This window comes from Strix aluco, chromosome 16, assembly GCF_031877795.1.
Source record: "Strix aluco isolate bStrAlu1 chromosome 16, bStrAlu1.hap1, whole genome shotgun sequence".
NCBI lineage: Eukaryota > Metazoa > Chordata > Aves > Strigiformes > Strigidae > Strix > Strix aluco.
In genome coordinates this window covers 21,649,321-21,674,423 of record NC_133946.1, presented here as the reverse complement: position 1 = coordinate 21,674,423, position 25,103 = coordinate 21,649,321, and the positions used below count along the sequence as shown (strand labels likewise).

Here is a 25,103-nt window from a genome sequence, read left to right as displayed (position 1 = left end):
ACCTACGTGCACCTTTGTGGCTGGAAATATGCCTGGGGAAAAGGACCTGGGGTGCTGGTCAGCAGCTGGCTGATTATGAGCTGGCAGTGTGCCCAGGTGGCCAAGAAGGCCAATGGCATCCTGGCTTGTGTCAGAACTAGTGTGGCCAGCAGGACTAGGGCAGGAGTTGTCCCCCTGTGCTCAGCACTGGTGAGGCCACACCTTGAATACTGTGTTCAGTTTTGGGCCCCTCACTACAAGAAAGAGCTTGAGGTGCTGGAGCGTGTCCAGAGAAGGGCAACGGAGCTGGTGCAGGGTCTGGAGCACAGGTCTGATGGGGAGCGGCTGAGGGAACTGGGGGGGTTTAGTCTGGAGAAGAGGAGGCTGAGGGGAGACCTCATGGCCCTGTACAACTCCCTGAGAGGTTGTAGCAAGGTGGGTGTCGGTCTCTTTTCACATTAACAAGCAATAGGATGAGAGAAAAAGGACTCAAGTTGCACCAGCGGAGGTTTAGGTTGGATATTAGGAAAAATTTCTTCCTGGAAAGGGTTGTCAGGCCTTGGAACAGGCTGCCCGGGGAAGTGGTTGAGTCACCATCCCTGGAGGTATTTAAAAGCCATGTGGATGTGGCGCTTAGGGACATGGTTAGTGGTGGGCTTGGCAGTGTTGGGTTAACAGTTGGACTTGATGATCTTAGAGGTCTTTTCCAACCTAAATGGTTCTATGATTCTGTGAGCTGTTAGAGCCTCTTCAGGCTCTGAGGAAGATGAGAAAGAGGTGATCACACAAGACTCTTCGCTCTGGACTAACTGATTTTGATACCCTGGAAAAAGAGCTTGGGAGAATCATGTCACTGAAGGAGACCAGGGAGTTTGTCATCATCTAAATGTCAGTTTCATAATGTACAGTCTTGGATATTATGGGATAACTCTGAGAGAATTGTTTGTTTCTGAGGGTCTGTTCTCTGTTAGATAGTCAGTCTTGGAGTCCACGGTATGTTTGGGAAATACCCAGCAGAGGTGTTATATTGAAGAAAAAAGCTAAAAAATCATGGTTAATCTTCAAGTTTGAATACCAGCAAGGTATATTAGACAACTTCTTTGTGTGAAACAAGCAGACAGTGTTGTTGACATGAACTGCTGTAGGAATAGAGTCTACCTTCTCTCTGGCTGCATCAGCCAGACTTTCATAACTCACCCCGAGGGCTGTTTCCCTGCCCAGCATCACCTCATTGCAGGCAATGCACTTGGATCTTTTTCTTCTTTTCCAGAAGGAGAAACCATGTGTATTTTCACTTTCTTCAGCCAGCAAATTTCCAGCACTGGGATAGATTCTGATAGAACTCCAGTTTGCAAGGTGGCAGTTCTGGAAGATGCCATATTTTTGCGTGCAAACACGTAGTCTGGTGTATTTACGTTTGCTGTGAAGGGGCTGTGTGGCCGCAGGCAGCCCAGCGTGGCCTTACTCATCACCTTCAAGTTAACAGTCCCAGTGCCTTTTGGCAGCCCAGGGTATTAGCGTGGATGGAGCAGATGCTCTTAAACTTCCAGCCCGCAGTACAGGAGCTCTTTCTCCTCCAGCTGATGCAGAAGTGGCACTGGCTGGCTCTGCACAGAACTCCAGAGAAAGGGCTCTAACTGCCTTTTGTCCTGCTGTCAGGTTTACCGCCAGCAAGAGTCAGCTCGCAGCGGTCTGGAGCAGCTGCGCCAGGAGTCCTCTCGCCAGGGGCATGCACTGGCCACGGTGTCCAAAGAGAAGGAGTTCCTGGAGCATGAGAAGGCTGCCCTAGAGGTGCGCCTGGCAGCCCTGCAGTGGGACAGACAAGGCCTGTCAGAGCAGCTGGCAGAGGCCAGGTAAGGGCGGGGAGGAAACCCTAGGCAGGACATTAGATAATGGCTGTAATTCTAAAGGTGGTAATCATTCCACGAGGATTTACTGCATCCTGTGTGCTTTTCAAATGTTTTCACCTTCCATGGGCAGAAAATGAAAGAATCTTGAGCAAAATGAAAAAAAGTATACTATGATTTTAATGTTGTTTTCCTGACAGCTAAAACTAGCAAACATCTCCTGGGCCTTGGGCTCAGGTTTATGTCCCCCTGCACATTCCTGTGTGAAGTCCAAAGCAAGGCAGCTTGGCTCTGAATTGAGCAATAATTAAACCCTGCAGACGTTTACTGAAACTGAAGTTTCTCTCTGGTTTTGGTTTCTTGTGCTATGCATTTGAACATAGATCTGTCCTTATCAAGTAGTTTGGCTGTTGATGGCTGTTCCATGCAGACGTTGTGAGTAGGACACTGCCATCTAGGGTGGAGCCAGAGGCTGGTGCTGCAGATCTCGAGGGCCTTCTGGTTGGAAGGTAACTCTTGTTACTGTGGTGCAGGACCCAGGGCTGGTTACTCCAGCAGCTGGGAAACCTCTTTTGAATCCTCATGTCTTTGAGGATTCTTGCCCATCACTGATGTCTGTGTCCTGTACTCCTTACCACCTGCTGTTTAGAGACAGATGTCGTGGAGAAGTTACACAGAGAAGGAGCAAGATTCTGTCCTTCTGCCTTTCTAAGGTCATATGTGACAAGTTCTGCTCAGAAAAAAAAAATTGAATTGTTTGTCCTCCTTGTAGGTGTTTTTTAGAAGACTCCTGAACTTGCAGAGCTGTACAAATGATGTTTTAGACATTGTTTTTCATGTTTCTTGACTTTTACACTTTATTACTCCAGAGTATGTCGTTAGTATGGCTGATAAACACCCGTTTTGACTCAGTGTGTTTCTTGAGAGCTGCTGCTTCTTCTGAGCTCCAGCTTCTCTTATTTGATCCAGCTGAGTTATGTTTGGTCAATTATTGGGCTGTTACTAAACTATTAAATGTTCAGCTCCTTTTTAAAAATTTTTTTGGAAAGGGATACATTATTTTTTGAGAACATAAACTAGTTCTGAAGAACCTTTGACAATAGATAAAAATTCAGCAACTGTTCTTGCCAGATGTTGTTCTCAAGAGCCTTTTGTTGGCACAGTTTTGGACTCTATCTTTTCTGTTCTGTTTTAGAGACTGATTCTATTTATCCTAAAATGGAGCATATTTGCTTTGGACTGCCAGAGATTGGCACGATCAGAAATATGTGCTTGTTCTCCTTGAAGATACACCCTCCATTGTCCATCCAAGCAGTGAAATTCTACTGCTGTGGTTTTTATGGCACCCCCGTCCTAGCGAGGCAGTGCTGTGTGTTGTGGGAACCTGGCACACAGGGCGCTGTGTTAGATCAGGGAGGTCACTTCAGCTCCTGGTTCCAGAACCCTCGTGTCATACGCAGCAGTTGGTTGAAGTCTGTGGCTGTAAGAATTTGGCTCTGCAGTACTACAGCTTCCATTTTAAAGAGCAACAAGTCACTTGGGCTGCTCCCTACTTAGATAGCAACACTTAAAGAAAAGCAGCAAGTTTTTCCCTTGAACTTTCAACAGTTGAAACTGAAGGCTGCCCGTCTCTCCTTTCAGTGGTCCTTGTTCAGATAAAATCTAGTTCAGATTTCTTACGAGTGCTGCTCCAAGCGAGAGATCCTACTGTATCATCTGATGTATTTCTTGAGTCCCTTTTAAATACAAGGAGTCTGGAAAGTTACTTACCTATAGCTACACTGTGAACAGCGTTCAAAAAGTCATCCAGGGAAATACTCTTGTTCTGTCCCCCTGCAGAGCAGCTTGGAAGCGCTGATGAGCTGAGGGCTGTGAGCAGAGCCCGGGCTTTTGCTTGTTGGCCCAGACTCTGGGCACAGCTACTTGTGTGTCAGCCAACAGCAATTCCAGATTTGGCCGTTGAGATCAAATTCGGCTGGGCTTTCTGTGTTATGCTGGGTCATAAGCAAAGCCTGGGCATCCCCCGGAGGGGCCGGCATTGCTATTTTAAATGGCAGAAATATGCTTTCTGTATACAAGTTTCCTTGCAACCCATCTTCTGTACTCAGGGGTAGGGATCTTGAATGACTTCTTACTGGAATAACTCTCAGTGGGCGTCAGGAGCCACAAACTCATTTCTCTCTGTATTGACAACTCACAGGTCAGTGAAGGAGACGCTGGAATCCAGCCTGTTTGAAGCTCAGCAGCACTTCTCTCAGCTGGAGATCACCAGGAGTCAGCTGGAAATCCAACTTCACAGAGTCACGCAGGCCAAGGAGGTGATACAAGGTGAGAGCCTCCTGTCTCTGGTGATCCCCCTGCTAGGGAAGGTGGTATAAAAATAGCTCTGTGTCCGAGTGCTTCTGAGGAGTGAAGGAGATGGAGGCAGATCTCTCCTGCACTGGAGTTCAGATGGCGTAAGGTCAGTGAAGTCAGAACCATTGTGTAGACTCTGAATCTTGCCATTTGTCCTGTTTGCAGGGGAAGTGAAGTGCCTTCAGTGTGAGCTGGAAGCAGAGCGATCTCTAATGAGGCAGGAACGGGAAAACATGGCACAACAGCTCCTGCAGACGGAACAGCAGTGTAACAATACCCTCAAACTGCGGCAAGCTGATCATGAAGTGGAAATAAACCAGCTCCTGCAAGACCTGGTAGGAAACAATATGCTTCTGAATTCTTCAAGCAAGCTTTGTGGGCTGGCTTTAGAAGAGTAATAGCCTGAGTGTGTGAAATGGGAGAAACCATCTGTCATAGGTCACACCTTGCTGACCCCTAACCCCCTAACCCTAGCCCCTAACCCGTAACCCTAACCCCCAACCCTCAACCCCTAATCCCTGACCCCTCACCCCTACACCTAACCCCTTCCCCTAACCCCTCACCCCAACCCCTAACCCTTACGCCTAATGCTAATGCCTAACCCTGACCCCTGATCCCTAACCCCAACCCCTAATCCCTACCTCTTACCGCCAGCTCCTAACCCCAACCCCTCCCCCTCCTCCCTACCCCCTAACCCCCAACCCTCAACCCTAACCCCTAATCCTAATCGCTACCCCTAACCCCAACCCCTAGCCCCTAACCCCTTAGCCCTAACCCTATCCCCTATTCTCCCTAACCCTAAACCTTGTACTTGAAGGCATGTGAAGACCCCCAGGACTCTGCCAGGACAGTAAAAGCAGCCACAGATTCAGTGTGGGCCTAAGGCGAGTTTAGCTGGAGGTTGGGTGCTCCCCACCCAAAGCCTGGCAGGAAAGGGGTAGGATCTTACAGACTCCTGTCTGCCATGAAGTAGACTCCTCACATTGCTGCCAACTGCAGTCACGGGAACTTTCTTCCTTTCTTTCTGTCCTGTCACCGTCATCAGAGGTGTTATCTCTGGGCTTGACGCATGTGGAACAGGCCCCTTGTTCCTGGTACTTCCGTTCGTGGCCTGTCTTGTGACTGGGGCATCAGGGTACCGGTCTCTTTCTCACCCTGCAGTTCATCTACATCTTTTCACTGATGGAAAGGGATGTGAGCTTTGAAAATAGACTCTAAGAATAGAGAGAAATCCTGAGGAGACAGGTGCTAGGAAACAGGCAGCCATGGAGAGAGGAAGGTAACATCTCCTTTTCGTAATGGTTGGACTCAATGTTCTTAAAGGTCTTTCCAACCTAAATGATTCTATGATTCGTCCACCTGCTGACCCACCTTTTAAGTTCCTTGACAGGACGTGATTTATGGAGAGCACAAAGCCATTGTTGTGCACTGTTGAGGTGGGGGGTTGTGAGAGGGATGAAGCTTCACATTTGTTTTGAGGAGCGTGGCTGGGACTTCACCTCGAAGTCTTTCCCTCCACTCCTCAGGCAAGCGAGCAGGAGGGGCATCAGTCAGAGCTGCAGAAGATACTGGAGCAATGGGAAAAAGAGAGGGCAGAGACAGAAGGGGAGCACGAGAAGAAGCTGTTTGATATGAAGCAGAAAGTTGCTACCACGCGAGCTCAACAAGAGGAGGAATGAACCAGAGTCGAAAATGCCAAGCAAGAGGTACAGACTGTGAAAGGAGAATTTGTGTAGCTTTTTTGCAAGGCTAGAGCCGTGGGAGATGTCTGGATGTCGGGCTGTGTGGAGCATGCCCTACATGTTTTCTACATTGAGTTTGGTGAGGTGAAAGGCAAGCAGGGTTCTCTTTGGGACTAGGAGTGAGACCTGTCAGAGGAAGCCAGGCAGAAGCATCACCTTTCAGTTGAGATTTTTGTGCTGCTATTGGTTTTTTAAGACTTACCTCAGAGTATCTTCACAGTTCTCTTAAAAGTCCTCCTTTGATCTGTACTGATACATGCTTATAACCTTAACTCCATTAAAGACCAAACGGAATTTGTAGGACTGAATCCCCATGAGGATGGGGTTTTTGTCTGGGGGGGACAGGGGGGCATGGCAGGATTGTTGACAAAAGAAAAACAATTTTCAAGACTCCTCTGAAATATTTCTGAGCAGTAAAACAGGGGTGTCTTCTGGGCTGTTTTAAGTCACTTGCTGGTAAGCTCTTTTGTGCCCAGATCTCCTGTGCAACCCTGTCACACAGTGAGAGTCCTCCTTGTGTCCCACCCAAAGTCCTCTTCACGGAGTCTGCCTGGGGACAGCAGTACCCCCAACTGTGTCTACAAGTATTGAAATGCCAGGGCAGTGCTCAGAGATGTCAGTGTGTCCCTGTCATGTCAGTACTTTACCAAAGTCTAATGAATACCTTAAAAATTAAGTAATTTTCACCAAACCCCACTTGGAATACAGGAGTTTTCTGAAGGAGCTGCTCGCTTCAGCCCTCTGGCAGCCCTGCATTTTCTCTGCTGCTAACTAGGTGTAAAAGTTGCTCTTGAAAGACAAACAGGACACAGCAGAAGATGAGGGACACCCTCACCAGCAAGGCGAGACATCTGAGAAGTGCCACACATTTTCCTGTTAGGTGTTAGATGTTTGTAGGAGGTTCAATCACAGGGGGACTGTGGCTGGACCATGTTCCTACTGCCAGTCTCACTTAGGAAGCTGTGTCTGCAGGTGGGCAGAGAAGGGCCTGGGAGAGCAGCAACACAGCGCTTTGAGAACGTGTCAGCCCGTCGGTGTTGGAGCCTTGCCACACAAATTCTGTGTGGGAAGTTTAAACCTGTCTTCTCCTTGTTTCTGTGCAGGTCCTGCAAGAAAAGGAGCATGAGAAGAGTACTTTGTTAGAGACACTACTTCAGCCTCAGGGAGAGCTAAGAGAAGCCAACCAGCAGCTGGAGCAGCTCAGGCAGGAGGTGAAAGAGCAGCGCGAGGATGGGCAGGTAAGTCTGACTAGTAGGGTGGGTTGAAGGAACAGGCCGTTGGCAACTGGACGTAAGCTGAGAGAGGCTGAGAGACCCAGGTAACAGAGTGAAGGGCAGTAACAAGGAAATAAAACCTAAGTGCTGTGACTGAGGAGGCAGGGACTGGTGCAGGCACTGAAAGCCCAGAGCCTGATGAGCTCCAGAGAACAGCAACAGGAAGGAAGTGTTACAGTGGAAGCAGAGCTGGGTAGAAAAGCAGAAGTGGCTGAATGAATGTGATTTTGAGACAGAAAGAAGAGAAAGCTGAACCTGATGGCAGGTCCCAGCAGCTTGCTCTCCATTTGTGTTGGCAGAACATCACAGAAAAACTGCAAGCAGAGCTGCAGGAAACTCAGAGTAAGATCAAGGCAGTGGAGAAGAAGCACAAGGAAGAAATCAAAATAATGAAAGAAGAAATTAATGTCCTCCTTCAGCAGAGGGATGCTCTACAAAACCAGGTGAGTGAAACAGCAATAGCTACTCCAGTCATCAACCAGGTGGTCTCTCCCCATGGCAGAGCAGCAGGGGATGGGGCGAGTCCCTCTGGCTGCCATCACTCTCAGCTGGGCTGAAGGAGACTGACCAGCCAGCTGCTGCCCTGGACAGATGGGCTGCTCTTTGTGCCTGTTTGCCAGCACTCATCAGAATGGATTTCTGCTGGCCTGGTACTGCTAGCCTTGTTTTTTAAGGTGCTTTTTCAGATGAACATGGTGACCCACTTAGATTTTTAAACAAGCCAGCTGTATCCATTGTGGATCTGGTATTTTCATGAAAGGGTGAAATTTAAAGTTGTTCTTTCCCTTTCCTCACAGTATATGATATGGCTGATATGGCTGACAGTGGCAAGCTGTAGTCTTTGACTGCTTTGTTGTGTTTTACTTGAGGTGGAAGAGTTGACATCTCAACTAGCAGCCTCCAAAGAGTCCCAGCAAGTGATTGGCCACAAAGCTCAGCAAGATCCGAGTGAGGCACAGGAACTGTCAAGGCAGAAGGTGCTGGAGGTTGTGCACGTCCAGAAGATCCTGGAGGAGAAGAGGAGTCAGTGGGAGAAGGTAGAACATCAGAACAAGGAGCTGCAAGTGTGTTTGCAGTCTTTGGAGGGGGAAAGGAGTTGATGAGGAGAAGTGGAGTGTCACAACACAGAATTTCAGGCTTCGTTGAAGGTCCTAGAGAATGAAAAAGCCGGGTAAATGAAAGTCTGTGAAACTCTCTGTTCTGTTTAATGGATTCCCTCTTTCAGATCTTCACATATCCAAGTGGCTCTGGCAGCATTTCCTAAAAAGCAGAGTTCTGAACTATCCATGCAGATATGTTTCATTCTCTTGATGTGGTGTTTCATTTTCTTTTAATCCTTCAGTTACAGTGTTTCTGAAGACAGTGGCTTTTGGAGTAGTCCTTTCCTTAAAATGAGGTGGTGTTTTGTTAGGTCAGCATGTTAATGCTGTTAAATGAAACTTTCAGGGGTTTCAAACCTGAAACACACCAAAGGAGGCAGAACGAGCTGCAGTGTAATGAGCTAGATACATCCATCAGCTCTGTCTTGGGTCTAGTAAATTTTAAACATTTGGGATCTGTGTCAGTCTTCCATCCTGATACCTTTGGTTAAAACCATGATTTTGAACTAAGCCAGATTCCCCTCTGAGGCACCCAAGAAATAAGCATGTTTCTTATTGCCATCTGTTTCCTCATTCCTCAAAAAATCCCAGCCGGTGTCTGGAAGGGCTTGAGCAGGGTCCCTGCCAGCCTCACCAGTTACAGGTGTTACTGACTGTCCAAGGAACACAAGAAAGAAGAGGAAGGGTAGGTAGGGTACTTCACCTGGTAAAGTCTTGCCAGCCTTCAACACACACCTTCATTGAAGAAGAGAAATAAAAGGCCGTGCCCTCTTGCTTCCCCCACGAGGGATCTGGCATGTTATATAAGGATCTGAGTATTTCTTCCAGACCTCCATTACTGCTTCTGGTATCAGCCTTCATTTCTCTAGCTGAAAGTAATATGGGTGCTGCAAGTCTTGTGAAACTGCCCAAAGATCACCTGGCTGTCAGTTGCTGCTGTTCCTACCAGGACAAGTTAGGGGAAGAAAATGTCTCTTCATTATTGACAAAACCTCTCCCTTGGAGTCTCATTAGTCAAAAGAAAAATTTTCCTCTGCCCTAATGTCTTCATTTCAAGACTTTGTGGTGTTTCTATTCACATTCCCATCTCAAAAAAAATAGGGTATTTAGCCAATAATTCACCTTTCTTCTGTGGATAAAAGTGTAGTGGGCACGTGCTTGGGTGTGGTTGCCAACCTGGCTGAGGACTGAACAAGCAGCCTAGTTGTTCAGACAAACCTCAGCAGACAAATCATTTTTCCCCTGTGGTGGTGGAAGTCCTAAGAGTTTATTAAATGTTATATACCATGTAGTAATGAGTTGCTCTGACTTTCAGGCTGACTCTGTCTCTGGAAGAGAAGGAACTGAGCCTCAAAACCCTGGAAGAAAACAACCTTGCCCAGCACAACAAGGTGTCTCAGCTTCTTTCTGCTCTTCACCAGGCCGAGCAGCTCCATTCAGACCACAGAAGAGAAATACAGGAGCTCAACAACCAGGTGACCTGTGCACTAGCATCCTCTTCTCCAGGGACATAGAATACCACCTTCAGCTTGTAGGCCTCAACTTGTTTTCCCTCCCAACAACATGCACTCCTTCTATGGTCTGCCCAGAGACTGCACACTGAGGCTGGACCTGCTGTGTTCTGCCTGGGCTTTCCCCGGTTCTCTCATGGTTCATGGCATTGAAGACTCCTTTGGAGCTTCTCAGTGTCTCTGTTACAGATGTTGTCCCCAGATGGTGTTTCTGCCTCTGCCAGGCCCTGAGCACTCTGGTGAGACAGCATTGGTTATGGCAGTCTGTGGGAGCACTCCCGGCTCGGCCGTTCAGCTGGCATTGGGGAGGTGCCCCATGAAGGATGCCGATTGTCTCCCCTTGGCTTCTAATCCCAAGCATCCCTGGCAGCCCCACTCTCCATGCAGGAATGCTTCATCTGCCCCCTCACCCTGCCATCCAGCCCCTCGCACCCTCACACACACAGGAACCTTCATTTCTGAGGTTGGAAAGCACAAAAACCTGACAGTGTGACCATTCCTTTGGGGACGGGGAAACTTCCTTCAGGCCCCTTAGCCTCCAGGTACCTGTTTGTAGCTTGTTTTGCTCAGTTTGAATCCTTGCCCTCGTGCGTTCTGTTTCCAGCGTGGTTTTTGGCTTGAAGTAATTCCTCCTTGGCCCCTTCTTCTATCCCGCTCTGTTCCTCAGCAGCAGCGCTGTCCCTGAGCGCTGTGCGTCTGTGTTACAGGTGCAGTCGCTGCAGGAGGAGGCTGGCCTGGCAGCTCGGGAGGAGCAGCTGCTGCGGGATCTGGAGGAGTCCCAAGCAGGCGAACGGTGCTTGAGGAACTCTCTGCGCATGCTGGAGGCTGAGGTGTCTGAACTGTGTTTGAGGCTCTGCAGCACAGAGAGCAGAGCACAGGCATTGGCCACGGGGTGTCAGCAGCCAACAGTGCCCCCCGCGAAGCCCGATCCCAGCTGGACAAACTGCACTTGGTTCTCCAGCGCACGGTCTGTGACAGCAGAGACTTAGTCCCTTGGAGTTCAGGCAAGTGTGGGGCTGGGTTCACAGGTCTGTAGGCGGGTATAGGGGAGCAGGTGCTGGGGGTGTGGTTCTCTGTAATCCTGATGTGACAGACCTGTCCTGTCAGTTTAGGCTGATTCAAGCCTTGGGAAGTCTTGGAAGCCTGACATCCCTGCAGAGACAAGTCCGTGTTTGTATGTGGAGAAATGACCAGCATCAGAATGAAATAGGGCCCAAGTCCCAGGGCACGTGCGTCCTTCCTTGAGGCAGTGCTGACATTAGTGGTCATCAAAATAATGTTAGCCCGGGACACACGTCTTGCTGTAACACGAGCTCTAGGATGACATCAAAGGCACTGCCACCTCCTCCTGTGCATAAAGAGGCCTTGTTTGTTGGAGACCCTTTCGGTTAAAGCTTGCAACAGAATGGCTTCTCTCTCCAGAACAGGGTCATGCCTGGGGCCCAGCTGTTTCCCAGGCCAGGGACCTCCCTGCAGAGCTCACAGTGGACAGAGTGACTGCAGCCCTACGAGACCTGCGTCAGCACCTGGAGTAGATTCAGCAAGATCTGGTAACTTGTGTCTAGTGCACCCAGAAATCCCGTCCTTCTGCTGCACTGAACTGACAAGCAGAGTGCCCAAGCCAGAATGGATGTAAATTCTTGTGGGCCAGGTTGGCTTGCTGCCACGGGGGAAAGGAGAATCCCCATCCCATGTACCATTACTGCCCAGCTGCCCCCTCCCACCTTGGCTGTTTCTGCCTGTGTGTTTGTACCTCTTTGTCTCCCGCCAGCAGTGGCTCTGTGAGGTGATGCTTCTCTTCTTACCTCTTCCAGAAGGATGCAAGGAAGAAGATACAGGACTCGAAGCTGGAGCTGAGCAAGAGGCAAGCTGAGAAGGAGTATTTCAGTGCCTGCCATCAAGAGCTGCAGAAACAGTTGGCTCAAAGCCAGGAAGGTACAACTTCCCTTTTCCAACCCACTGACCCCATCCTGTCTCACCAGTGGGGGTCTCTGATACCACGCAGAGGAAAAATGCAGTGCCCAGAGATGGGAAGAGGAGAAAAACAACAAGCCTGAGACTTATCGATAGAACTACCAGGGAAAGATTTTTGTAGAGAAAGATCCAGTGTCTGGCAGTGCATCTGGCTGTGTGACTGGTGATAATGTGCAGAGGTGGTGCCTTTCAGGTCCCACGTCACTGCTAAGTAGGTGTAGCGTGATGCCTCACAGTGTCCTTCTCTGTATGGTCTTTAAAAGCACCAACCTCAAAAAGCCTTGTCTTTGTCGACTTCCTTTTCCTCTTACATGGCAGACTCACAGAGCATTAGTTCAATGTTAAGTTCCTGTGGTATTGCATCCTTCCTTCTGCTGCTTTTCCTCGTTCTCTGGTACCTCGTGCTTCTGCATCCTTCTTACCTGTTTTCTTGCCAACACTGATTTGGTGTCTGAGCTCACAGCCATAGAAAACACAATTTTTTACTTCCGTAGCCTTTGGTAACATATTCATGTTGTGTTTATAAACTGGTTTTCACATGTAGCTAGTTGCCTTTTCCTCTAATCTCCAGGCCATCCCAGAGCCTCCAGGGCTACTGGCCTCTCTCTATTATAGCTGGACAGACATTCCTTCTCCTTTCTCTGTCATTGCTTTCCCACTCCCCACATCAGAATTGAGTTTTTATCTCATTGTCGTGTTTTCCTTGTCCCAGACTGCAGGAACAGGGAGGTGTGGGCATTGCTCGTTGCCTCCCCCACAGGCTGTCGCCTGCTCATGTAGAGCCTTTACCTGTTCAATATTTCTTCATGTTCCCTCTCTGAGATGGAACTGCTGATCATTTTTCAGAGAGTTTTCTAGGCCTTGGATCACTGCTTTTTTCTGGAACATTCATAGTTTTTACTACATATGTTACATATGATAAAGCTTATATACTTGAAATTCTGCCATTGGATGGATCCTGCTTGTCCCACTAGTCAGTTCTTTCCATCCTTAGTTCCTGTCTATTAGTTTAGTGTATTAGTTTAGTTTTAGTCCTGTCTATCTGTAGTCATCCTTGATTCAGGTCTCGGTACTGGTGTGATGTTCAATTGTTTTTTCCTTGCTGTTGTCCTAGTACCACTGGATATTTCCTTTCTTCCTTTTCCTGCCAGTGCACAACATATTCCCCTAGCTTCGTTCTTTTGAACAAATACCAAAGCACATCTTCAAGCACAACATTGACAGATCTGTTTTTTTCTGTAAAGTCTCTTAAGTCTTCCTGGTCAATGAACTGTGTCACAGTCAGTCTTCACTTTTGCTTCTTCTTCCTTTTCCTTTAGGACACTGGATCTGACTCTCACCTCCTGTCTCTGCCCGTGTTTCACTGATGTCAGTGCTACCTGCTTCTCACACTGTGGGTGATGTGCTGCCATGCCCTTAGCCCTGCCCTTTCAACTCACAGAAGAGCAAGCACATTTTCATATTCTTCTGAACCTTGCCACTCTCATTCTTCTTCTATTCTCTGCCTGGAAGTTTCCTTTATTTATGTGTGCTTTGAAAGTCCTTGTGGGCTTAGGGCCTGGAAAACACAGACAGGCAGGTAAGAAAATGATGTTTTCTCTGTAGGATGCAAATCAGTTTGGTTTTGCTTTGCTTGTCATCTTCTCCTTCATCTTTCCTGCTGCAGAGACACAGATGGCAGAACACAGGAAGAACTCTCTACAAAGTGCCTTGCAGGAGGAGGCTGCTGCTCTAAAGAAGGAGACTGTGACTCTACATCAAAAGGTGGCATCTTTGGAAAGGAAACTCGAGACCACTGAGAAGCACAGAAGGGATGTCCTGGTGAGGCTGGCAGATGCCATGAAGAGCCATTTCTTACATATTTTTTGGCCTTCTGTTAATAATTTTAAGGAGCAACTTTTTCCAGTGGAGATCTGATTTTAGGTGGTCTTGTACAAGTGCAGTCCAGATCTGAGAAGGCAGAGAATATGCAAATGCCAACCAAGCTTCCCTCATTTTCCCCTTCCATTCATCATTCCTGTTTCCCAGACTTGCTTTCCTGCCAGGCCAGGTAAGCTGAATTAGCAGGGTCATCACCTTGGGTAAGAGAAGACAGTCCAGAAAGGAGAGATCATTGACATGATCAATATCACAGACTTTGTGGAGAGACCACAGACCACCATAAGAGCAGAAGAATATTGTTTATATCAGTGGCTGTGTTTTAGTTTAACTTTTCCAGTTACATCCCTCTGAATAAGTAGGGAAAGATGCTGTAGTCATATAAAATTCAGTTAAGATTCAGGGTGTTTTTTTTCCTCTATTTTGACAATTTCTCCCCTTGAAGCTTAAGTCAAAGTAATTTTCAAACTTGTCTCTATTTACATTGCATGGTTTGGGCTATTATTTGTGTCCAAATCTGTATTTAGATTTCTAAATATCTGGATCAGAAAAAAGGGGTGAGAATACAAAAGTTTGCTAGTAATAGAAAGCTGTTCAACATTACCACTGAGAGCAGACAGTGGGAAAAAAATAGAGACATTTGAGAAACAAAAGTGCTGAGCCAGATAAATATGTCTGCCTGCAAGGGGACAGCCAGTCCTGATTTGAAACACAGAATGACAGTCTGTGCTCTGACCATCCCTCCTTCGAGAGGGCACAGTGCGGTTCTGGAGGATGGTACCATGAAAACACTACACAGTAGAGGTCCAAAAAAACCCCCAACCCCAAAATGGGAAATCAAATGTCAGGGTTGTTCTCTCTTCCCTTCCTCCCTAATAGAGAGAACATCATCGTGCCACTGCCTAGATCATGCTTAGTCTGGACTTTAAATCCTGGCTGCAGTTCTGCTGGCTCCTCCCCAGAAGAACATCCCAGAAGTTCAGAGAAGGGCAAAAAGGCAGATAGGCCAGTGGGACTCTGAGGGAAGAAATAGCCATCCTGCAGAGAATGGTTTCAGAGGGACACGGGCCGGTTTCATCATCTCTGAAGGATTCTAAAGGTGTTTCCCATAAAGATATGGGAATATATATTCCTACAAATACATGACCTGCTTGGCCAGAGAAACCATGCTTGCAGCCAGCAGGTTTGCCTGTCTGTATAGCTCCGGCCGGAGACCATTCACCTGCTGGAATGTTTTCTGTCAAGCCCAGAACTACTGAAGGAACTACAGAGCTTGCTGTTAAAATTACCTCAGGTGCAAAAGCTGGGGATGGGTAATTGGTTCTCTCTTACCTGGGCAGGCCTAGCCAACATGTTGTGGTTAGGATTTGGCATGGAAAGGAAAGGGCACAATTGAGCGAGAGTAATGTACTAAACTGTGGTGGTTTGACCTTGGCTAAATGCCAGGTACCCACCAAGTCACTCTATCACTTCCCCCCCTTCCCCTTTTTTTCTCAACAGGGCAAAGAGGGGAAAGAAAATAAGATAGAAAAAAAACCCAACCCTTGTGGGTAAAACAAAAACAGTTTTAATATAAGCAAAACGAAGCAAAGGTCCATGCGCGGAAGCAAAAAAAAAAAGAAAACAGATTTATTCTCTACTTCCCATGAACAGGCGATGTTGGGCCTTCTCAGGAAGCAGGGCTCCAATACACGTAGTGGTTGCCTCGGAGGACCAAGGGTGACCCCCCCCACCCCCCCTTCCTCCTTTCTCCCAGCTTTATACTGAGCAGACGTCATATGGTCTGGAATATCCCTTTGGTCAGTTCGGGTCAGCTGTCCTGGTTGTGTCCCCTCCCAAGATCTTGCCCACCCCGTCCCACTGTGGTGGGGGGAAATGTCAGAAAGAGCCTTGGTGCTGTGTAAGCACCACTCAGCAGTAGCCACACCACCAGTGTGCTATCAACACCCTGCCAGCTCCCAACATAAAACACAGCACCATGAGGGCTGCTACAGGGGAAAACCAATTCCGGCTCAGCCACACCCAGTACATAAACTTAGTAGAATCGTATCACAATGGCTGAACAGCAGCTGCACTGATGGTGCTTAGAGGATGCTTTCGGAGACTTAGACTTCTGAGGTACAGCTTTTCCAGTGTATTGAAAGGAATTGAATTGATCTCATTGCCTGATCTGGTTAACGGCTTCCTTGTGCATTCAGGACGTCCTTGTGCTGTGGTTCAAAAAGCAAGAAGGCAAATTTGTGTGGATTTCTCCAAGGTGATCTGGAGAGAGTGTGTTGTCTTGGCCTCTGGACAGGAGGAGAAGGGACTTAGCACTGTCCATGCCTTGGGCTGGTCACTCTCCCAGACTTGTTGATTCTGGCCCTTCCAACCCTGATGTGGCAGCAGCTCACGTAATCCCCTCTCTGTACCCAGCAGGCTGCTGCAGAAGGGGAGCAGCTCTCATGGCTCTCGGAGAAGAGACTCCTGTCGCAGCGGCTGGAACGTCTGCAGCAAACGGTTGCAAGGCTGGAACTTGAGAAGAAGGAGCTGAAGCAACTCATTGCTGAGCTCAGGAGGACTCTTGAGCAGGTAAAACCGGCTTTCACTGCCTCTGCAAAGCCTCACGGTCCTCTGGAACACAACACAATTCCACAGACAGCACTTTGGAGTCCTCTGCTTGTTTCCTTCCCTCTCCCACTTTCCTCTGTGGACACACACTTTGGTATTTTCTCTCTCTTCTCCCACCCCATTGCCTTCACAAATGCACATTCACTCCAGTACCACCCTTCTTGCCCCAGTGTCCCCATACGCACACATGTGTCACTCTCGTGTCAGGAACTGTTTCCTCTTGCTCTTTCTCTTCCATAGTCTACTTCGAGTGCTTTTTGCCCTCGCTGTTCTCTGGTGCAGTTACAGCCTCTGAGCAGAAATCTCCTTGCTGTGATGCCCAGAGGTCCTTTCGCCCCTTGTTTGGTGGCAGCTTTCTGTGACCCTTTCTCCTGTCCGACGTGCAGGTGGAACATGAACGGAGGAGACTGAAGAGATGTTGTCGGTCGCTGCCAGATGCACAAGGATTTTCCCTTTCTGACCAGCACTAGATCCCTGCTTCTAGAGAGGTGAGAACAGAGTCTTACTTGGTGGGAGGAGGGTCTGGCCATACGGAGGAACGATGGCAAATCCCAGTGGCAGCAGCCCCCCAGTATAGACCCAATAGAAGTTGAGTACAGACCATGGCCCTGACCAGACTGGAGACTAAAAAGAAATCCTTGCGTTTTCTTCGCAGGAGGAGTCTTGGGCTCGCCGCAGTCACTGATGAGCTGAGTTGCAGAACCAGGTGAGGAGTAGGAAAGCTCTCATCAAAAGCTGCTGTGCCCGTACTGATGGGCACAACTTTGCACAACTCTACAGCCCGAGTTCTGTCTGGCTGTCAGGAGGTGAGTGCAGCAGGCACTGGGAGGGCCCTGTCAGACACATCTGTTGGCCATGGCGAAAGGACATCATTCACCTGGGTCTAGTCTCTGACTTGCCTAAAGGTCAGGCGTGGTGGGAAAGAGATTGGAAGAAATTCCCTTTGCAGAGCTGGCTGTCTGGGTTTCACATCTAGTCTGCTCTCGATGCTTAGCAGATTAGGGTCCCCTTCTTTATCTGGTTTGGCTTTATGTTGACAGACCTTGGTACTGTAATTCAAATGTAGCAGGTTCCATAAGCCACAGAACTCCTTTAGGAATTGCTTCTGTTGTTTGAGTTCACATGCCAAGAGAATATTTTCATATTCCCAGCCTGAGGTTGGGGGTGGCATTCCCATGGGGAACACGGCCCTTGGCAAAGCACGTGTCACTTTGAGAACAGAGGAGAGCCTCTGACCTGAGCTGTTTCCCCCAAAACAGGAAAGCCCCGAGCGCTGCTCCCAGTGCTGGCATCTCCCACTCTCCAGAGCAGGCAGAGGGCAACATGCCAGAGCTGCTGTGGCTGCACCGCAGGGCAGACCTCCCGGGGGGTGGGAGCAGCGGGGTCTGTCCCACCAAAAACCCAGCAGGCACCACCCCGTGTTGCCAGGAGATGGTAGAGTTTGAGGACTGTCAAGGCCTCGGCAGTCCTCATCGAGTTACACTCTGCTCATTTGTGAAACGCTCTAAAGTTAGGAAAAATGAGGGTTTGCTCCCTTTCCGTGTGCTAGCTGTCAGGTTTTTAAGCCAGACCCTGCAGAGCAGTTCTTCACTGCCTGGTGTAACCAGTAGAAACTTGAATTGTTGCTCATCTGAGCTCGGCTCAGGGGACTCTGGGAACCCGCTGCTCCCCGCGGCACAAGGACACAGCGTCGGTCAGGGCTGGAGGTAGAAGGTGCAGCCGGAGCCGTGGAGCTGCGGCTGGGCCTGGCGCTGGGGGCTTGTCTGAGCTCGGCCTTTTGCCTCTTCCAGGCGTCCCTCCTGCAGGCACAGCCGGCACGAGACCCAACAGCCGAGCAGGACTCTGTTGGGTGCTGTGCGAAGAGCAGCCGGGAGCTGTCGGACCTTCCCCCAGAGCTGTCTTGCTCCGCAGCAGCTGGGCTCAGGGAGCCCGAAGCTGCTGTGCTGGGAGCAGAGACTGGGAACCCGGGTCCCCTCCCTGAGCCGCCGTGTCCTGCAGAGGGACAGCTGCAGCATCTCAGGGTTCCTTTCTTGTCTGCCCAGAAATGTGCCATGTTTTGCTGTGGGGAAGGGGGGTGCATTAGTTCTGTTGGATTTGGAAGCATCTCCTAGTGACAGAGATTTTAAAAATTATTTTTATAAAAGAAAGTTTGCAGGACTGCACTTTTTCACCATTTTTTGTCCCCATCCCTGGGTGTGTTTAAGGGTCGTTTGGATGAGCTGTGGGGGGATGTGGTGTAGGGGAGAACTTTGTAGAGTCAGGCTGAGGGTTGGCCTTGATGACCCCGAGGGTCTTTTCCAACCTGAAGGATTCTGTGATTCAGTAGGAAAAAGCAGGCGGTAGGTAAATATGTGGTTTAGGGAGAAGGTGACCCCAGTTTTCGCTGGCCCAAGGAAGCTGTTCCGAGCTCCTCTCGAGCTCTATCCGCAGCCGCTGGCGGGGCAGAGAGGGCAGTGGGGGCGTTACCCCAGTGAAGGGGGGAGCACAGGGCGGGGATGGGGGGGCAGGAGGGGGGGTTTTTCCTCCTTCCAGCCTCAGCACAGCAAGCGCCGGTTCTCTTCCTGAGGCGGCTGATCTGCTGTCAGTGAGCGGCTGTGAGAGCAGCCTGAGGGCAGCCGGGGGGTCTCAAGAGGGCACCGGGAACCCAGCCCCGACCGGCCAAAGTGGGAGGCGGTGGCGGGGGGATGTCAGCCCGTGCGGAACCGCGGGGTCGGGGGGGCTCGGAGGGGTCCTGCCGGGGCCGGGGGCGGGGAGGCCCGTCCCGCCCCGGGAAGGGAGCCCCAGCCCGGCCCGCCAGAGCCCTTGGCCGGCTCCAGGGTGGGGGGGTGGTGCCCGAAGTTCCAGAGATGGACTCTCCAGGTGGATCCCACCTCGCCTAAGATCCAACACACGCACACAGCATTTGGGAAGTTGACCAAGTTGGGACGGTTCTGGATCAGATCCCGTCTATTGTGCCAGTGATGGGAGTGGGTTAGGGTCTGGGTGCCAGCAAAGGGCACAGGTGACAGTGAGGGTCTCAGCTCCAGCCGCTGGGACCAGGACCAGTAGGTGTGCCCCGGGTGCAGCTACTGGAGGAACTGGGATGAGTAAAGTGAGCAAGTTGTGGCAGCAGCACACGAAGCAGGACTGCAGGTCACAGCCCGTGGGCCTGGTGCTGCCTCTGGGGAGCCAAAGTGATTGCATCTCCCACAGACAGCAGGGAGAAGTGCTGGGGATGTCACATCTTAACAAATTTCAAGGGGGGGCGACTGGTGAGGAGGAGGTCCTGGGTCCAGGCAGGGTATCGGGCACAGGCTCACGCTGGCATGTGGGGAATGTGTGGGTGTGGAGCGTCTGTTGGGTAAATGTGTCAGTGCGTGTGTGTGCGCAGGAACTGGACCAGCTGGTGTGTAGGAGCGAGCCGGAGGGCTGAGGGTACAGGGCAGGGTTATCAGATGGACAGAAGAGCTGTGCTGGAACTCAGGGCATCTGTGCTTTCACCAGTAACCTTCAGTCCTTGCCAGCTGTAGAGGAGAAAAGGGACATGGCTGGCTGTGGTCATGTGTGTTGGGTTTGTGTGTGTGTGACAGGGGGTTGGTAGCAGGGGAGGGGGCTACAGTTGTGGCCCCCCGTGAGAAGCTTCGAGGCTCCCCTGGCTCCAAGTTGGACCCACCTCTGGCCAAGGCCAAGCCAATTAGTGATGGTGGCTGCACCTCTGTGATAATGCACTTAAGAAGAGAAACCTGGGAGGAAGAGTGGGAGTGGTGAGGAGGAGCTGTGAGACACCTCTGCAAACACCGAGGTCAGTGGCAGAAAGGAGGAGGAGGGGGGCAAGGCACACTGGAGCAGAGACCCCCCTGCACCCCATGGGGAGAGGGCAGGCTGTGCCCTGCGCCTGTGGAGGTCACCGGGGGAGCACATGCCACCTGCAGCCCGGGGAGGACCCCAGGCCGGAGACTCTGAGGGCAGCCCACCCCGGGGGGCTGTGACACACCGGAGGGACGCAGGCTGGGTCAGCTCGGGAGGAGCTGCACCCCTTGGGCAGGGCTCCTGCGGGAGAAGGTTCGTGGAGGACTGTCTGCCGTGGGAGGGAGCCCACACTGGAGCAGGGGAAGAGTGCGAGGAGTCCTCCCCTGAGGAGGGAGCAGCAGGGACAGCAGGTGACAAACTGACCTCAGTCCTCATCCCCTGCGCCACTGGGGGGGAAGAGGGAGAGAAATCGGGAGCAAAGCTGAGCCCGGGAAGAATGGAGGGGTGGGGGGAAGGTGTTTTTAAGATGTGGTTGTATTTCTTACTGTCCTACTCTGATTGGAAAATTAACTGGTGGTGGTGTTTAACTTAACTTGATGTTCTTCTTCTTCCCATAATGAGTCTTTTGCCTGTGACCATCATGGGTGAGTCGTCCCTCCCTGTCCTTACCTCGATTCTCAAGCATCAATGAGGACGGACTTAAAAACTCACAACAGCTCTACTGGAGGAATCGCTCACGGCTGTACTCAGCATTCGCACCCCCTCACCTGCAAGCGCAGACATACTGCAGGGCACTGGGCCATACTGGGATATATTGGGGAGCGCTAGGAGAGTCACTGGCACATAGTGGGGGCATTGGGAGGGTTGCTGGGATGTACTGGGGAGCACTGGGAGATACTGGGGTGCACTGGGGTGGTTACTGGGATGTACTGCAGGGCTCTGGGACATGCTTGAATATATTGGGGAGTGCTAGAAGAGTTATTGGCATATACTGGGAGGCATGGGGACATACTGGGGGCACTGGGAGGCTTACTGGGATGTACTGCAGGGCACTGAGACATACTGGGATATATTGGGGAGCGCTAGGAGGGTCACTGGGACATACTGGGGACATTACGAGTTTTACTGGGACGTATTGTAGGGCACTGGGTGTTTTGGTAATTGGGGATATCAATTAAACTCAGACACCAGAGTGAGAAGAGCAGGTGTATTTTACTAGAAATAACTAAATAATGTAACAGAATAATACAGAAAACATACAGTAAGAAAAGACAGAATAGTGCACTCAAACAAATAGGAAAATACAGGGTAATGCATCACATCATTGCTACCTGAGAGAGAGAACAGTGATTAAGGAAGATCCATCCCCACTCACACCCGTTCCCACCACCCAGACCCGCAGGCGCTGGGCAGCCCCGGTTACAGCGAGGATTTGTTGAGCCTGTCCCGGCGAGTGGGAAATCCTACGCGGGGCGTCCACCCGTAGGTGAGGGACCCAAAGTCCCTGTGAGCGGGTCCGGCCTTATATACCCAAAACCAGCAACGCAGAATAGCTGACACCTTTGTTTTAAGCGGAAATACCTGGTTTAAATTTCACATTAGGTTCCCCCAGAGCCCGGCCAGGGCTCAAGGGAGAAGCTCAGGGAGTTTCCCTGCTTATCGAGTTGATTTATGAGCAAGGTCACACACCAGGTCACAGGGCCAGACAACTGTCTCTGTGACCCTGTTACCTTGCTCACTCACACAAAGAAGGATACATTCAGGATAGACATGTTTTATGATGTTTAAGCTACATCTTCTATGCATATTTCACTAATGACTACACACTGGGTTAGCAGTTTCAGTTCAGGGCCTGTTGCTCAGGCTTCAGTATTCCCACCTTTTACATCAGGACAGGTGGTTTGTTATAACAGTGTAATACCTGTTAGCACAATGGTTATCAGTTATAAAATGTACAGGATTCATCTATAGGTCAACTCTGGCTTGGGCTGGTTGTCCAAGCCTTAGCACTTCACTGGGACATACTGGGATATATTAGGGAGCACTAAGGGGGTCATTGGGACATACTGGAGGGCGCTGTGATATATTGGGGAGCACTAGGAAGGTCACTGGTACCCAGTGAGGGTCACTGGGATGGTTACTGGTACTTACTGCAGGGCAGTGGGACATACTGGGATATACTGGGGAGCGCTAGGAGAGTCACTGGCACATAGTGGGGGGCACTGGAGGGTCGCTGCTATGTACTAGGGGGCACTGGGACATATTGGGGCGCACTGGGATGTATTGCAGGGCACTGGGGCATAGTGGGATAATTGGGGAGTGCTAGGAGAGTTATTGGGATATACTGGGGGCCACTGGACATACTGGGGGCACTGGGAGTGTTACTGGGACATACTGGGATATGTTTGGGAGTGCTAGGCGAGTCACTGGGACATACTGGGGGGCTCTGGGTGTCACAGATGAAAGTATTGACACGGCGATGGTTTAGCAGGAAATCTGGATTTATTAATAACTAACAGCAATTTATCATTACAAAATAATTCCGAGATGCTGAAAGAAAGAAAAGCGACTGATTCACAGACTCTGAACTGCCCAGATTCACACTCCCTCCCTCACCGGTGCCTTCCCTGACCCATCGATCCCTGCGCATCCACCAACGGACAGACACCCGGAAACGAGGGTCCGTCCCCCCATGAGCAGAGACCGAGCGGGTGACAGAGCAGCGAGCTCAGAGAACATTTCCCTCCTCTCGAGCGCAGAGCCAATCCTCCCGAGGCCTCGGCATTCCCCCGCGGGCCATCCCTGAGCCCCGAGCGGGGGCACCTCGCCCCGGCCTGCCCTCAGCTCTGGCAGCAGACGACACCTCCAGGGTTTGGTCCCTGCGAGGCTCCAGCTCAGGGCAGATGCTGGTCACAGGCCGCTGGGATCCAGGGGAGCTCCAAGGGTCTCCCTGGGGGGCGCAACGCGGCGTCCGCGGAGGCGCAGTCAGCGCGGAAGGGGGGGTCGGGGGGGGCACCCCCGGGCCGGGCCCGGCGCCCAGGAACCGCCGGTGCCGGGGACGCGCCGCCCGACGGGACCAGCCGGGACGGGCGGCCCCGCGTACCGCGGCCCTACTCTCAGTGCCCCTTTTTCCTACGCCAGTTTTACGCCGTTTTTAATCCCTCGGCGGACCGTGTTTTAAGGCAGAACCAGTTTCGCTACAGCAACCCCCAGAGAGAAACATCCAGCCGCACGCACTGGCACCACGGCGCAGTCTTGGATTAAGAGCCCCGCGGACCAACAGCCTCTCGCTACAACAGCCCCAATTCTCCCCATTTTCCTCGTGCTGTGTCTCACCGTCCAGGATTTCAGGGCTCTCTCCTTGTGCCGCTGAGTAGCGCCCCCACCCATCCCTGTGTTACTTGTCAGAGCGAGGGCTCGGACCAGGCGCAGCCCCCCCCATCGGGGGTGTCCCGCGAGAGCCCCCCCGCTCCGCTCTCGGCCCCGACAGGACCAGCCCGGGGCCACCCTGCCCGGCCCGGCCTCCCCCTCCCGCCTCCCCCCGCCGAGGGACACCCCCCCCCGCCCCGCGGGGCCGTTCCGCAGGGCCCAGCGCGGAGTAAAGCGGCGTCCGAGCCGGGGACACCCTCCGGTGCGCCGGGAGACGGCGGCCGCGGGACGGGGGGGGGGCGCAGAAATCGGGAATTCCCCACAGCCGGCGTGTCCGCCCGCCTTCCCCTCCCCAAAACACGGTGCTGGGGGCGCTCGCTGAGATACCGCGGGCGCGTAACCGAAGCGGGGCCGTTTAGGCCGGGCTGTGGCGGGCGGTGACGGAAGCGCACAGCCGCGGAGCCGAGCCCCTGCGCGTCCCGCGCCCGCCCCGCACGCTCCGGGAATAACGCGCCTCTCCCCCAAAAACTCTCCCCTCTCGCGGAGCACCCCCGGCCACGGCGGTACCCGTCCCCCCGCCCCCGGCCCTCGGCTCCGCGCAGCCCTCGGGGGGCCCCCAGCCAAGCCCCGCACCCCCAAAGCGTGGCACCACCCCCTCCCCCCACACCCCCCCCCCCCCTTCCCCCCACGCCCACCCCCTTCCCTCTCCGCCGCAGAGACCCTCGCACCGCGCGGGCGCTTCCCCAGAGCTGCTCCGCGGCCGCGGAGGCTCCGCCGCAGGACGCGGGGGGGCGGCGGGGGGGCCGCCTTCCCCTGGCCGCCAGCGCAGCCGCGGTGCCCGCCGCTGGGCTCCGAAAACAAGAAGAAACGGGGAGAAACCTCCCGCACGCTGTTTTTCCTCCAACAGCCGCTCCGTGAATTACTGCTGCGCGCTCGCCATCTCCGCGGAGAACAACGCGCGGACTGACTTCGTCGGCGCCTCCTGCTGTGTCGTTCAGAGCGGAAAGGCGCTGGCGTGCGGAAAGGGAGCGATTTGATAGAAACCGAACCCGCAGCCTCCGCGAAGCGCGCACGAACGCCCCGCACGGACTCGTTGACAGCGCGGAAAAAGGACCGAGGAGCCAGAAACCCCGCGCAGCTGCCGCCCGTCGCAGCGCGGCCTCCCCCACCTACCGAGGTCTGGCCCCCGCCCCCCTCCGCGCTTCGCTCCGCACCCCCCGGGGCTCGTCTTCCGCGCTGCCGCCGGGGACCGACGACCGCTCCGGCGCCGCAGCTCCGCCGGTCACGGACGGTCCGGGGGTGTCCCCGGCCCCCCCGCTCTGCCCGCCGGGCCGGGCCGTGCCGCGGCTGGGCTGGCGGTCGCGCCGTGCCTGGTCGCGGCCAGAAAAAGAGCCCCAAGCCCCGCTTGCCTCGCCGTGGCAGCGGCTGTGGGGGCGCCAGGACTAAACTCCAGCGCGGTGCCGTCCGGGCTTAGGTCGGGTTTAGCGCGGGACAAACGGATTTCCCGGGGCTCGGCCCCGCCCCTCGCTCAGTGACGGTCCTGCAGAATCGGCTCCGAGGATTTGAAACAAGGATCAGGGCTTTTAGGGGGAGAAGAACACGGGGCTTCTCCTTTCCTGCAGCTGCTCGAGAGCAGAATTCCCTTTTCCCAAACGGACCGTGTTTAGGGACGGACGGACCAGTCTCCGTTTGCTTTCCTGGGGCTCCGCGGCGCGTCTCGCACCTGTCGTCAGGC

General features: G+C 52.2%; 2 protein-coding genes across 4 annotated transcripts; both read left to right on the top strand.

The window, feature by feature from the left end:
- Positions 1 to 1,639: 1,639 nt before the first annotated feature.
- LOC141931052 (uncharacterized) lies at positions 1,640 to 22,591 on the top strand. Its single transcript, XM_074842711.1, has 9 exons — positions 1,640 to 1,832; positions 4,027 to 4,154; positions 4,347 to 4,516; positions 7,027 to 7,161; positions 7,497 to 7,640; positions 8,067 to 8,234; positions 9,613 to 9,772; positions 10,516 to 10,638; positions 22,580 to 22,591. The coding sequence occupies exons 3-8, from the start codon at positions 4,394 to 4,396 to the stop codon at positions 10,635 to 10,637; spliced, it is 852 nt and encodes a 283-aa protein (XP_074698812.1). The 5' UTR covers positions 1,640 to 1,832; positions 4,027 to 4,154; positions 4,347 to 4,393; the 3' UTR covers position 10,638; positions 22,580 to 22,591.
- Positions 10,643 to 18,432, top strand: LOC141931053 (uncharacterized). Of its 3 annotated transcripts, XM_074842715.1 has the most exons (8): positions 10,643 to 10,812; positions 11,623 to 11,743; positions 13,102 to 13,361; positions 13,449 to 13,603; positions 16,076 to 16,231; positions 16,657 to 16,758; positions 16,926 to 16,976; positions 18,061 to 18,432. In XM_074842715.1, exons 3-6 carry the CDS (start codon positions 13,193 to 13,195, stop codon positions 16,738 to 16,740), a joined length of 564 nt encoding a protein of 187 aa, XP_074698816.1. In that variant the 5' UTR covers positions 10,643 to 10,812; positions 11,623 to 11,743; positions 13,102 to 13,192; the 3' UTR covers positions 16,741 to 16,758; positions 16,926 to 16,976; positions 18,061 to 18,432. The 3 variants fall into 3 exon arrangements, with proteins under 3 accessions (XP_074698816.1, XP_074698814.1, XP_074698813.1); XM_074842713.1 differs by lacking the exons at positions 16,657 to 16,758; positions 16,926 to 16,976; positions 18,061 to 18,432 and having other exon boundaries at positions 16,079 to 16,644; XM_074842712.1 differs by lacking the exons at positions 16,657 to 16,758; positions 16,926 to 16,976; positions 18,061 to 18,432 and having other exon boundaries at positions 16,076 to 16,644.
- Positions 22,592 to 25,103: the final 2,512 nt, after the last annotated feature.

Bases quoted from the DNA above. Each gene is read 5' to 3' on its own strand.
- LOC141931052 (XM_074842711.1), top strand. From the start codon at position 4,394: ATGAGGCAGGAACGGGAAAACATGGCACAACAGCTCCTGCAGACGGAA. The intron at 7,162-7,496 runs GTAAGTCTGACT...TTGTGTTGGCAG, and splicing joins AGCAGCGCGAGGATGGGCAG to AACATCACAGAAAAACTGCA. The intron at 7,641-8,066 runs GTGAGTGAAACA...GTTTTACTTGAG, and splicing joins GGGATGCTCTACAAAACCAG to GTGGAAGAGTTGACATCTCA.
- LOC141931053 (XM_074842712.1), top strand. From the start codon at position 13,193: ATGCCCTTAGCCCTGCCCTTTCAACTCACAGAAGAGCAAGCACATTTT. The intron at 13,362-13,448 runs GTAAGAAAATGA...TTCCTGCTGCAG, and splicing joins TGGAAAACACAGACAGGCAG to AGACACAGATGGCAGAACAC. The intron at 13,604-16,075 runs GTGAGGCTGGCA...CTCTGTACCCAG, and splicing joins AGCACAGAAGGGATGTCCTG to CAGGCTGCTGCAGAAGGGGA.